At 35.2% G+C, this 14,997-nt stretch overlaps 1 protein-coding gene across 1 annotated transcript in view; it reads left to right on the top strand.

The window, feature by feature from the left end:
* The window catches only part of CNTLN (centlein), a 341,044-nt gene that overhangs the window by 137,657 nt on the left and 188,390 nt on the right, over positions 1-14,997 (top strand). The window contains exons 7-8 of the mRNA XM_055428174.2: positions 502-664; positions 9,609-9,803. Of these exons, the coding sequence (XP_055284149.2) occupies positions 502-664; positions 9,609-9,803 (358 nt within the window). The remainder of the gene's footprint in view (positions 1-501; positions 665-9,608; positions 9,804-14,997) is intronic.

Genomic DNA, 14,997 nt, shown 5'->3' with positions numbered 1-14,997 from the left:
CTTCAGGCTCATTTAGAGGAGTTACAGGAATCCCAGCTCAGGCCCCTGAAGTTGCGAACTAGTTGTGCTTTAAGAAATTTTTGTTTGAAAAATAAATTTACTTTTGGGATTGTTCTTACTACATTTAAGATTCTATATAATATAAAATGAACGCTGAGTTACCCTGTCAGATTTTTGGCATCGATGTGTATCAATTCTTAGAGCTGAAGTGTAACTTAATTTCAGTAAGATGGTGGTGCTATGTCTGAATATTGAGGACTTTATTATGATCAAGCTATAAAAGAAAATTGATAAGTGTTTGGCTTTGAAAGTCATAGTGCCTCTCTCAGTACTTTCTAGGTATATGTGATAAATATTAAATACTTTCTATGTTATTTCTCTTATTAACATGTTTGCCTACAGTAAAATTGGAGGCCAATCTGTAACTTTAGATGAACAAAATTATTTAACTGAAACAATCTTTATTCATGCTTCTCTCTATTTATTGCTCACTTTGCACAGGAAGGAGTTGCAGGAGCTACAGAATCTTTACAAACAAAACAGTGCACATACAGCACAGCAAGCCGAGCTGATCCAGCAGCTTCAGGTTCTGAATATGGACACACAGAAAGTACTGAGGAACCAGGAAGATGTTCACACAGCTGAAAGTATATCGTATCAAAAAGTATGCTTTTATTCTGTCATAAAAATGTAAATTTATATGCATGAACTTATAAAAATATATAGAATTCAGATTTTTGCACATTTCAACATTTCTTTATTACTCCTTTTTATTTGCTTCTTCAAAATTAAAAATGAAATATGGTTCAATTTGGTAATATTTAAAAGGATGTGAGTTTTCTTTATGGCTGTTAAAGCTGAAACATTTAAAATATATATGCAAATTTATTCTGTAGAATATTGTTTTTATAAATTGGAGTTTTGATATCTACTATGAAACATACTGGGATTGCAGCCTGCAGACCAGGAAGGATTTGGGGAATGGAATTTATTCATCAAGTTGATTCTAGTTTATGACCTAAAGCAGTCTTTCATTACAGAATTTGTGCATTAATTTATTGGCAAATCTGCACAAACACAAATGGGTATGCTGACGAGGTCTTCAGGATCAATATTTGCCAAGGATTTTTCTCTCTTTATTTTGTGTGTTTCCTTTAAGTAGTCATTTTACTTTATAGTTGTTAAAGGAGCCCCTCAAGAAGTCTTACCCAGCTGAACAGGTATGCTGACTGATTCAGCAGCAATAATTATAGCTAGTAATTAAAAAATGCTTTTATTGAAGTTTTTATTTAGTATACATGCTTATAGAAATGACTTAGTTTCTATGTAGATCAACCCTCCGAGATTGATGTTATTTCCTCTCAATAGTTGAGGCAGCCAAGGCTTAGAGAGGTTAAGCAGTATAATCTGTGTTACTTGACTTTTTTCTATTTAAACTTACTCTTTTTCCAGAAAATGCACTGTGAAAATTCAGTATCAATAATTAATATGAAATGAAACTATTAAGTAAACCTTAAACACATATTTTCAAATGATGCTTCAAAACAGCGATTTTTTGACTAAATTCTGTGTTCCCTTCAAGTTTCCTTCAGGACGTGGATGGTACCACACATTAGGGTAGTGCCCATCCTCTTTGCTTTGAATAGAATAATTCCATCTTTTTTTTTATATGGTGGGATTGCACATTGTGTTTTGGTTTCTAAACCAGACTCCATTGCTAAATTGACTTGAAAAATTAGACATTATTAGTTCACTCCAATTTTTTCTCTTTTTCACTGTGTATGAATTTAACACAAACATTCCTCCCTCTTAATTTTCGATTGAAAGCCTCCAACTCATCACAGTTTGTATTAAAATGTATCTTCAGCGTTGCTTGTTGTTAACGTCCATAATTCTTTTCTCTCATGTGCAAATACGTTTGGTGTTTCTCCTCTCAGCAAGAAAGAACTTGGTAAGGTGGAAGAAAAAGGCAGTATTTCTTATGCTATTTACTTTTTCAATCTTTTGTTCTAAGATTCCTTGTTCAGTCTTGCTTAACTTAAAATTTAAGATAGTTTCAGCCTTAATTCTACTTTTTGGTTGATTTTCCTTAGCAGCCTTTGCAGAAAGCAATCATTTTTAAAAAATAACCTACCTGAGAACTTTTATAGTTTCAGTATCATTTCACATAACTGAATACTTAAACATTTTTATTTAAAGTGATCATTACCAAAGTAATACATGCTTGTGATAAATTTTACAAAAATGCAAAGGTATGTAAAGAAAATAAAGTTCTTTGCCCTTCTGCCTGAAGCCCTTGCCCCAGACTTTACTGCTCTTAATGTTTGAGAGTGTATCCTAGAGTTCCTCTGGAAGAACAGAATATTTTAAAATTATGTCACCTTTTAAATTATATAAAATTTACATGAATATATTGTTATAAAAGTTGAAATGATATAGAAGTGCTGATAAAGCTAGTGTAACAATTTGAGTTCTCTTCCATTCAACTCAGTTCATTTTGTTTCCCTCCCCAGGGGTAATCATCTGAATAGTCATTCCAGACCTTTTCCATGTATTATATACTGTGTATCTGTGTGCCTATACACATATCACCAATCAAACTATTTGATATTTTAAATATTAATTTGCCCTTTTTACTGTTCTTAAACTTGTTTTCAAATTATATGCTTTGTGTCTATTTCCATGATGGTATGTATAGCGCTTGCTCTCCTCCTCATCCTCTCCATGCTCCAGGAGGTGCATGTAAAGTACAGTGTGGATTTACAGGCATTTAACTTGACGATTACCAAGGTCTCCGTCTTCAAGTTTTTGTTATTATATACGTGCCTGCAGAAAGAGATGTTCCCCATCTCTTTGACAGCATCAGTTTTTCCCTACTGGATCATTTATAACTATGTATATATATATAAAACAATATATGCACAGCTATATACACACATACGCACACATGCTGTTATGTTTCTGATCTGCATGGAAGAACAGAACAATTCATCAACAGCAGAAAACCTTTGTTGACCTTACCTTTCCCTCTCTTCCTTTTGCTCCTTTTCTAGCATTATTCCTTGAAAGAGTTATCTTGTCTCAAAATTCTCTTCTTCCATTCTCTTTTTGACTATTCCAGTCAAGTTTTTGCCGCTTTCACTTCACTAAAATTCCTTTTCTCAAAATCATTTGTGTCTCCCACACTGCTAAATTCAGTTGTCTTCTCAGGGCAGTCTTCACCTTGCCTCACTTATCAGCAACATTGTCACAGTTTATAACTCTGTCCTTTGAAACACTTTTTTTTCTCCTGCCAGAAAACACATCACAGTTGTGTGGTTTTGTTCCTTCAATGTCTAACTGTTCCTTTTCTGTTTCTTTCTAGTCTTCCCTATTCACCCTGTCCTTGAAATGTTAAAATATTCCAAGTCAAAATCTTAAGATCCTTTTTTTCCCTCCTGTTTAAATTCATACCCAAGGTGATTTTATCCACTCACCTGGACTTTAAAAATCACACTGCTCTATGCTGATGACTCTTAGTTTTGATTGCCTACTCTGGATTTCTTCCATGAACTCTAGGAAAGAGTACATCTAATATCCTGCTGCATCTTTTAACTTGATGTCTAATAGGCATCTCAAACTTCACATGTTCAAAACTAAACTATTGTCTGCTCTGCCTTCAAAGTGTGTCTGGAATCCTTCCTACCACTTCCCCCTGTTCCTGCTATGACCACTTAACTTGTATTTCCTGAATGATTGTAATAGTTTTCTGCTTTGTTTCTTTGCTCCTGACCTTACACACTTTGAGTTCATTCTTGGCATAAATGCCAGAATGTCCTTGCTGAAACTTGGTTAGTCAAATCAAGTCAGTCCTCTCTTAAACTCTATCTATTGGTTTCCTGTCTGATTGAAAGTAAAATCCAAATTCTTACTACACCCTGTGATGCTACATGATCTGGCTCTGCATTCATCTCTATGATCTCCTCTTTACTTTCTCTTCTTAATCTCTCCACTTTGACCACGTTTAACTTTGTTTTTTCGCCTGAACATACCAAGTGTTCTTTACCTTTAAGGTCTTTTTATGTTGTTCCATTGCCTGAAATCTCTTTCCCCAGTTATCTGCATAGATGACCTTTTTACTGTTTTTATTCTTAACCTCTCATAGCTTAAATCTGTTTGATAACAGACATTAAATAGGAAGTATAATAATGATACATATTCTAATAATAATAGGAAGAATTGGAACATACCTGGGGTAGGTTATTAGTTTAGGGATAGAAAAGAACTCTCCTTGATGAAGTGATATCAATGATGTTTATTTTGAGAAGATAAGACATCAGTGAGACAGATTTCTCATAACTCTTCTGTGTGAACTATGGCCAAAGCCATAAATTTCCTAGTTAGTCAGTGCTTTTAAATTTGGAGAGGTAGAGCTTCTATATTCCTATTTGGAATATATGTCATAACCTGAACTTTGATCTGGCCTACTTTTGAAACCACATATACCTTCCCCGCAGGATTATGATTGTCCTCACCAAGAATCATTATCTATAATAATGAGAGATGTGATGGAAATATGTTTTTTTTATGAATATTTGCATGGAGGCAAATATATTATTTAAGCTGAGGTATGAATGTAAGTCACCTCCAGCAACAATATATTAATAATGGTTAACATTTATTGAGCTTACTGTATATCAGCCACTGGGAAAATGGCTTTTGCCTCACTATTTAAGCCTCACACCCACCCTGTGTGGTATATTACTATAGGTATCCTTTTTAAAAAAATAGATCTAGTAACTGAATCTTAGAGTATTGTCTAAAGTCAAACAGCTATCAGTGGCAGAATTCAAATCTAGCTAATTTTGAGTCCAGAACTCAGAATGTTAAACTGTATTATAAAGCCTATAGAATATTGTTACACATAGAATAATGTGGTTTTGTCCTTAAAGAGTCTGTAATGGATTTTATAAGCTTGCATTATTCGTTCTACTCAAAATTCTTTCAGTGATTAATATCTTTTAATGTTGGAGAATTTGTCTTGCAATCTAAGTTAAATGTTATTCAAAAAAATTCCATTGAATTCTTTTTAATGAAAGGGGAGCCTAGCCTATTACCATCCTCTGTAAAAAGAGCCCTTAGTATTATTTTTATTGGAGAAGGAAATGGCAACCCACTCCAGTGTTCTTGCCTGGAGAATGAATGGAAATTGTTTACTTACAAATTAAGATTTGTAAATATGTTTTCACATAAATTAATTGGACCTAGCTGTAAGACTCAGGTGAGTTGAATTCAGAAAGATACTACATTAATAGTTTATCTCCAGTTTCTCCTAAGTTTACTTCTTTAAGAGTTATGTCTTCTTAAATTTCTGTTTCTAATGGAGCTTCGCTGTTTCCTCTGTTCTCTTAATTCTCCTTTCTTTTTCCCCTCTCAGTTTCGTTCCTTTTTTCTCACTTATTAAGGTGATTTATATCATAGTATTTATTTTATTATCTGAGACAACAATTGTCTGCAGTGATAGGATAAGTGGAATGAAGAAGGGAGACAAAAGTTAGAAGAGAAAATAAAAAATTTTTGAGCCCAGGAAAGAGGTTTTTCATGAGGTCTCCATAACAAATCATTAGTCTCATACACAGATTTACCTAACACATAATGTGGGGGCTTCCCTTGAAGAGAACACCCATCAGGAGAAATAAAAATAAGCTAGTAGGTTTTCTTCCTTTGAGCATGCTATAACCATTTATATAAGTTTTAATAGTTTTCCTGCCTTTGCATGTCATGTATCTATATATGTGTGTATATGATTTAAATATAGATGAAAATTATATCAACATTTTCATCTTCCTGGTCATCTAATATGTTTGGAGGTACTGAATATATATTTTATCAGTTTTTATTCTATTTAATGATAATTACATGACATGAGTAATGAGCTAATATCAGTCCAGGAAAATAAAGAGTTAGGTTATATACACTGCATGTTAAATCATATTCTTTTCTTCTTATTTTGTGCTATAAACAGATATAGTTTTCACTTGTAAAATTTATTGTCTCAGTCAGAATAGCAAATAGTATACTTACTCAATAATGTGGAAACTCTTCTTCTTGAAATTTTATCATTGGGTCCCAAAGCTTATACATTTCCAAAATGTTTAAGGTAAATAATATATGATCTTGTTCCTCAACACTAATGAAAATACGAGAGGATGAGTACTTCAGTCTAAGCACCTGAAAATTAAAGGGCTTGGGGTGTAGGGTGCTGTCTCTGAGGTAACTTACTTTATGTCCTCTAGTGATCCTGTTAATGTTTTTTCACTTTAATTTCTTCAGCAAAAAAGAACGTGGAGAACAGTAAGTGTAGTAAATTGTTATGTATTATAATGATTGATACTTCTAAAGTACATATGGGAATCTATGATTAAATATTTATAGGCAAGAATCTTCCCAAAGATTCTGATCTATTCCAGCTTTTTGGACTATTAGAGGAAAGTATTATAGAGAAAAGTGCCTCTCTGGAAACTTCTGAAAGTGATTGTGATTGCTAATAGAGAAAAAAGATGCCTATCAGGATTCTAAAACCTATGCAGATGAATGCATTTTTTGTGTTAGCTAATTTACTCACTTGAGAACAGTTTTTTTACTCACTCTGCTGTTACTAATGGGTTGAGAGTAAGATGGTGTCTAACAATGGGACCAAAACATCCTAAACCTCTGCCTTTTGGCAGGATCTCCTAGGGAAACAAACATTCTGTCATCCTGAGGCTTTGTCACCAAAGACACTTTAGAAATAAAAATAGACAGCCTCCTTGAAGGCTTTTCTGGCCACGTTTACTGGTGGACTGGAGACTAGAATTAAAAATGGCTCTCTACTCAAAGTCCAGAGCTGATCCATCTTTTTGCTATTAAGCAAGTGAAGTGCCATCAAGAAAAGGGCAAGTAGGAGATGTGTATTTTGAGTAAGAATTAGGGAATAATAGAGTTTGTCCCAATTCCTGGAGTAAGTCTGGTCTAGATCATCTGTTTCAGGTTCTTAAAAGTTTTTTTTTTTTTTTCACCTGCTGCTAGGGAGGATGGATATTTTCAGAGAATGTAGAGCTTGCCTTTGTGTCTAGAGTAACCCACCCAGTCATATGAGATCAAGCTGGGGCAGCTTCTGAATAGGAAGTACAATTGTGTAAATTTAATGGCTGAGAGAGCCAAATAGCAAACACAAGAGGAGAGCTGTTAGTCTTCAGTTTTGTGGAAGCAAGAAAGGAGAGAAGAGACAAGAGACATGAAGACAGAGCTTTTCTCCATGAAGGAATAGGCCTAGGGGCCTTACATCTGTGAAGGAAGGTCTTAAGTCATAACATGCAAGAGGAGAGGACGCCACGTTTCCAGACAGCAAGTCAACTTGTCCTCCTTCCTGATGACACGCCATCATTATGCCTCACCTTGGGCAGTGGGATGGAAACTGTTGCCAATCCTAACTGACGTTCCTGAGGTTCTTAAATATTTGAAATCTGTGGATTCTTAGTAGAATTTTACTGAGGTATAGTTTGAAACTGTATGTTTTAAAGTAATATTATGTCCTGTTATTTTCCTCCAAAAAGTTGTGCTGATTAGGTAAAAACTGGTTAGTATTGATAAAGCATAGAAATAAGAGGGAAAGGGGTTAAATAATCTTTAAGTGAATAAGTAACTCTGTATGCTATTGGGCCCTCATCCTAGCTTCAGTTCTTTCTGGTCAACTTAGTTCTTGTCTTTAGATTTTGCTTTTTTCTTTTCTACCCTGAACTCAACCATGGAAGCAGCAACACAGCACAGGTAGGTCACTATAAGGCCCAATCTGATCCCTCCATCATTCCTCAAAGCTGTCAGGTTCCTACTGTTTCTTCCCTTCTAGAATATCCGATGGTATCAGCTGTGGAAAGGACATTGGACATATTTCCTGGTATAAAGGTAATTGGAAGGGAAAGTACAAATTTTTATCCTGCAATACTTTATAAATCATAAAGACAACCCTTTCTTTATAAAATTATTTTAGACTGACTGTAATGTGAAATGGGTTATTTAAAATATTTATATTAATATAAAGGTATAATCTTTACAGAAAATAAAAAATATATTGAACTAATTGTATATCAGAGGAGTGATTTGGAGGGTCTTATTTTTTATGACAAAGTATATATCTGAAGAAAAGCATTTAAAAAAGATTTCACAAATCTTTTCTTTTAAACTTAAAAAAGTAAACTATTGCATACAAACAAAATATTCTGCCAACTTTTCTGTAGTTAAATTTCTTCACATGAAGCAAGGCCAACTAGTCTAAGATTCTCCCTGTCTTCAACTGGATAAGCAAACCTAAAAAACTACTGTATTAACATAATTTTGAAATTCTGTTTTTGGGGATTTTGCTTTTGTTATAACCTCACTGACTCACTGTTAGCCCTACTTTTTATTTTAAAGCAGATATAATTCTTGGGTCACATTCCCAGTGTCATCAGCAAATATGTACATGTATATATACACACATACACACACACACCCAGATTTTGAAAAAATAAGAATCAGCTACTGCAAATTAAATTATATATCATTAAATCACAATCATAAGTTAGGATTTTCATCACCAAGTAAGTTCTTTTATATTGGAGGAATACCATTGTTTACCATCATGACTCTTTATGCCACCAGGTATATACCTTATACTGTCTCACAGTTGTAATAAACCCTCAATATAAATTTATTTAATTCATGTTGCCTTGAATTAAAAAATTTTAAAATTGTCTGTCATCCCTTTGGAACACTGATTCTATTTTTATCACTCTGATCAAGGTCTTCAGTGATTTCCTGTTTTCTGCAGGAACAAATCTATCTTACTTATTCTGGCATTCAAGAGTCTTTGCAGTCCATCTACAATCTCATTGGCTGGCTTTGTCTCCTATTATTCCTTCTGCTCCTCCTCTACTTTAGCAGCAGATGCTAGTTTTACTAAAGGGGGATATATCAGTCAACTTTAATGAACTCTCAATGAAAGTTTATTTTTTTCTTTCAAATGTATATTTTGAATCCAGTTAGGCTAATACAACTTACTTTCCCTTTCTGTTTCTTCCTACCACTGTACATTTTTTTTTTTAGCATTTATTCTATCTTTAGAATGACTTTTTTGTTTTCATTCAGTGTCTATAATATCATTACGGCTCAGTTCAATTCCGTTCTTTGTCATGAAGATTAATATGCCTAGCTTAAAATGTTTATATGCCTATATTACAACTAGCTAGTAAAACATACCATCTTTTTAACATCAATTAGAGTTTTATAGAAGGAAATGGCAACCCACTCCAGTGTTCTTGCCTGGAGAATCCCAGGGATGGGGGAGCCTGGTGGGCTTCCGTCTGTGGGGTCGCACAGAGTCGGACACGACTGAAGTGACTTAGCAGCAGCAGCAGCAGCAGAGTTTTATATTGGCATGGGGTTGTATTATTTGGTTTCCCATTTGTTTATATATTGTTTTTCCTCTTAGACTATTAAGATAACTTGAGGGCAAGGAGTGTGACATATATAGACATATGTATGAATATGTTTGTATATATATAGATGTATTTATTGATTATTTATAAATTTGGATATATTTTTTAAAACAGCTTTACAATGAGTTACATATTTGTTTTGAAACCACAAAATCAAGTGAAGCTATGCTCCGACAAAGTGTTGTTACTCTTCAGGATCAGCTATTTCAAAAAGAGCAAGAAAATGCTAAATTAAAAGAAAAGCTTCAGCAGTCACAAGAAGCACTCTATCCTTCACCTCGAGAATGTGATTCAGACCGCTCAGAACAGGTGAGAGATATTTTCTAAAAATGTTTCTCAGTATAATATCATATTAAAGTATTTACTACAATTGACTGAAACACAAAAGTTAAATAAATTTGCATACATTAGAATATATGTGGCAGATTTCCATTGTGCTTTTATCGTACTCTGTAGAAATGAATATTTTATATGGTGTGGATTCATGTTGAAATACAGGGTGTATCTGGTAGAGTTATTGGGCTGAAACATTTGGCTGATATATGATAATGAAAAGGAAATTAATAGGTCATGCCCATTTTGAGACTTTTTATTGAATGAGGTAATGGAATGAAAATCTGGAAGTCTCATAAAAGTACCTGCCTTAATTCCTGGTGTGTGGTGAGTGAGTGAGTACTGTGAAAGTCGCTCAGTCGTGTCCAACTCTTTGCAACCCCATAGACTATACAGTCCATGGAATTCTCCAGACCAGAATACTGGAGTGGGTAGCCTTTCCCTTCTCCAGAGGATCTTCCCAACAAGTTAATACCATTTAGTCTCAATTCTGTCAGTACCTTGATATATGATTTTTGGCAGATCAGTTGACCCTTCTATTTCCTGTCCAATTAAGTGAGGTAGTACAAATGTACAGATAAATAAGCAGGTTTAGAATTCAAATAAACCTGGGATCAAATTGTAGCTCTGCCTGTGAGCTTTGTGAACTTGAACTCATTTCTTAACCCTTTAAGCCAAAGTCTCTTTGCAGATAAAATATTGATATTGATGGTTTGTCATAGAGTCTTGTGAGGATTAATGAGATAATGCATGTCAAACACAGAGCTTGTTGTACAGAAAATATCCAGAGGTACCTCTTTCAGATAATTTTCAAGGTAACTTTCAGCTCTAAATATGTATTATTAAAAAATCATCCTCCTGTTTATTTAATGCACTCAGCATTCCTTATAATTTTAGAATTTAAAGAAATGAAATTAACACAGTTATAAATTGGAAGCTTTAAAGTTTATTGGTGATCCTTTAACAATAGTTTTTCAACCCAGCATATTTTGTCTTGCTAATAAGCAGTTTTAAAATTTGTATTGTATTATATTGTATTTTTTGGACATCAGGTGCACAGAATTGGATTAATCATAAAATTTATATCATGACACAGTATTATGTTATATGTATATTTATTTTAATTGTCACTTTTTTAATTACCCTTGGTCCTACCAACTAATCCAAGGGTAGGAAATTACTGATAGCTTATATCTACTTGTATCCTTCACCCTTTACTGGTACCGTGATTCTGTCACCAGAGGTAACTACTGAACTATTTGTCATTTTGATTATTTTTTATAAAGTTTTATCCATAAAATTTTATGAGGAGGTAAAATATGGCTGTTTTGCCATTTATAAAAATGTATTAAATTGTGCTGTTTCCTGGGTTTTGGCAATTTTCACTTATCACTGTATTAAGATTCCGAATTCAGATTGATTATGTTCTTTGCAGCCAAAGATGGAGAAGCTCTATACAGTCAGCAAAAACAAGACCAGGAGCTGACTGTGGCTCAGATCATGAACTCCTTATTGCCAAATTCAGACTTAAATTGAAGAAAGTAGGGAAAACCACTAGACCATTCAGATATGACCTCAATCAAATCCCTTATGATTATACAGTGGAAGTAAGAAATAGATTTAAGGGACTAGATCTGATAGATAGAGTGCCTGATGAACTCTGGATGCAGGTTCGTGACATTGTACAGGAGACAGGGACCAAGACCATCCCCATGGGAAAGAAATGCAAAAGAGTGAAATGGCTGTCTGAGGAGGTCTTACAAATAGCTGTGAAAAGAAGAGAAGCGAAAAGCAAAGGAGAAAAGCAAAGCTATGAGCATCTGAATGCAGCGTTCCAAAGAATAGCAAGGAGAGATAAGAAAGCCTTCCTCAGTGATCAATGCAAAGAAATAGAGGAAAACAACAGAATGGGGAAAACAAGAGATCTTTTCAAGAAAATTAAAGATATCAAGGGAACATTTCATGCAAAGATGGGCTCGATAAAGGACAGAAATGATAATGGACCTAACAGAAGCAGAAGATATTAAGAAGAGGTGTCAAGAATACACAGACCAACTGTACAAAAAAGATCTTCACCATGAAGATAATCACGATGGTGTGATCACTCACCAGGAGCCAGACATCTTGGAATGTGAAGTCAAGTGGGCCTTAGAGATCATCACTGTGAACAAAGCTAGTGGAGGTGATGGAATTCCAATTGAGCTATTTCAAATCCTGAAAGATGATGCTGTGAAAGTGCTTCACTCAATATGCAAGCAAATTTGGAAAACTCAGCAGTGGCCACAGGACTGGAAAAGGTCACTCTTCATTCCAATCCCAAAGAAAGGCAATGCCAAAGAATGCTCAAACTACCGCACAATTGCACTCATCTCACACGCTAGTAAAGTCATGCTCAAAATTCTTGAAGCCAGGCTTCAGCAGTATGTGAACCGTGAACTCCCAGATGTTCAAGCAGGTTTTAGAAAAGGCAGAGGCACCAGAGATCAAATTGCCAACATCCGCTGGGTCATGGAGAAAGCAAGAGAGTTCCAGAAAAACATCAATTTCTGCTTCACTGACTGTGCCAAAGCCTTTGTCTGTGTGGATCACAATAAACTGTGGAACATTCTGAAAGAGATGGGAATACCAGACTACCTGACCTGCCTCTTGAGGAACCTGTATGCAGGTCAGGAAGCAACAGTTAGAACTGGACATGGAACAACAGACTGGTTCCAAATAGGAAAAGGAGTACGTCAAGGTTGTATATTGTCACCCTGCTTATTTAACTTCTATGCAGAGTACATCATGAGGAACGCTGGGCTGAAAGAAGCACAAGCTGGAATCAAGATTGCTGGGAGAAATATCAATAACCTCAGATATGCAGATGATACCACCATTATGGCAGAAAGTCAAGACGAACTCAAAAGTCCTTTGATTAAAGTGAAAGAGGAGAGTGAAAAGTTTGGCTTGAAGCTCAACATTCAGAAAACGAAGATCATGGCATCTGGTCCCATCACTTCATGGCAAATAGATGGGGAAACAGTGGAAAGAGTGTCAGACTTTATTTTTTTGGGCTCCAAAATCACTGCAGATGCTGATTGCAGCCAGGAAATTAAAAGACGCTTGCTCCTTGGAAGGAAAGTTATGACCAACCTAGATAGCATATTAAAAAGCATAGACATTACTTTGCCAACCGAGGTCCGTCTAGTCAAGGCTATGGTTTTTCCTGTGGTCATGTATGGATGTGAGAGTTGGACTGTGAAGAAAGCTGATCACTGAAGAATTGATGCTACTCTTGAGAGTCCCTTGGACTGCAAGGAGATCCAACCAGTCCATTCTAGAGGAGATCAATCCTGGGTGTTCATTGGAAGGACTGATGCTAAAGCTGAAACCTCAACACTTTGGCCACCTCATGCGACGAGTTGACTCACTCTAAAAGACTCTGATGCTAGGAGGGATTGGGGGTGAGAGGAGACGGGGACGACAGAGAATGAGATGGCTGGATGGCATCACCGACTCGATGGACATGAATTTGGGTGAACTCCGGGAGTTGGTGATGGACATGGAGGCCTGGCATGCTGTGATTCATGGGGTCGCGAAGAGTCGGACACAACTGAGTGACTGAACTGAACTGAACTGATGATGTTTAGTATAACTATTCATTTATTTTTACTGCTATAAAATACTGTCTGTGATTGTATCATAACAACTTAGCCATTCATTTGTAGATGAGTATTAGGGTTATTTCCAGTTTTTTGGTATTATGAATAATGCTGCAATTTGACATTTTTGTACGTGGTTCTTAGCATACACATGCAACATTTTTGTGAAATAAGTTTCTCAGAGTAGAAATTCTAGGTTTAGGGTATGAAAATGTTACTTTCACAAAATGCTGGTCACTTATTTTTCAAAGTGTTTTTCATCCATTTTACTTATACCAATAATGTATTTGGTTAATTTTCATCCTTACCACTTGGTATTGTCAGACTTAGTTTGTTGACAGCTGCTGAATTCGCCGAAGAATTGATGTTTTTGAACTGTGGTGCTGGAGAAGACTCTTGAGAGTTCCTTGTATTGCAAGGAGATCCAACCAGTCCATTTTAAAGGAGATCAATCCTGGGTGTTCATTGGAGGGACTGATGCAAAAGCTGAAACTGCAATACTTTGGCCACCTCATGCGAAGAGTTGACTCACTGGAAAAGACTCTGATGCTGGGAAAGGTTGGGGGCAGGAGAAGGGGATGACAGAGAATGAGATGGCTGGATGGCATCACTAACTCGATGGACATGAGTTTGAGTGAACTCCGGGAGTTGGTGATGGACAGGGAGGCCTGGCGTGCTGTGATTCATGGGGTCGTGGAGAGTCGGACACGACTGAGCAACTGAACTGAACTGAACTGAATATTATTTTTATAATCATGTATTTATCACTGATAAAGCATATTTTTGTGATTACTAGCCAAGTGTGTGCCCTCTTCTGCAAAGTGTCTATTTTTGTCTTTTATCCATTCTTCTATTGGGTTTTTTCTTACTAATTTTTAAATATTCTTTAAATGTTTTTGATAACAATTTCTAGTAGGTTAAATGTGTGGCAACTGTCTTCTCTTAGTGTGTACGTTGTCTTTTCATTTTCTTTAACATGTCATACATGAACAGAACTTCTTAATTTTAATTTAGAAAAAGTAATATTTTATTGTTAGTGCTCATTTAAGAAATCCTTTCCTACTCCAGATACAGAACTATTTGTATCTCTCTTTTCTTCAAAAAGTTGTAAAGCTTGGCTTATGTCATTTATATTTATAAATCATTTGGAATTGTGTTTCTTGTATAGTTTAAGGTAAGGATGCATTTTATTTATTTATTTTTTCCCAAGTAATAGCCACTGGATCAACCCACTGGATGATCCCTTTTTTTCCTGTGTAGTGTTGGGCTGCCTCTATCATATATCCTATATTTTATTTAATTTCATTGAATATTTTATTTTATTTAAACTTTCTTTCTAGACTGTTTTCTCTGTATTCTCAGACAGTGCCACATCTTAATTAGCATAGCTTCATAGTAAGTCTTTATATTTGATAGATCTACTTACTTACTATTCTTTAAAGTGTCTTGGCCATGTTGTCACTTAGCACTTAAATATATCTTTAAGGATAATTTATAGTTTCTTGAAAACACTGTTGAGATTTTTTGTA

This window comes from Moschus berezovskii, chromosome 7 (genome assembly GCF_049115385.1).
Source record: "Moschus berezovskii isolate FMDL1 chromosome 7, NW_MosBer_1.0, whole genome shotgun sequence".
NCBI lineage: Eukaryota > Metazoa > Chordata > Mammalia > Artiodactyla > Moschidae > Moschus > Moschus berezovskii.
This window is presented reverse-complemented; position numbering and strand designations above follow the sequence as displayed.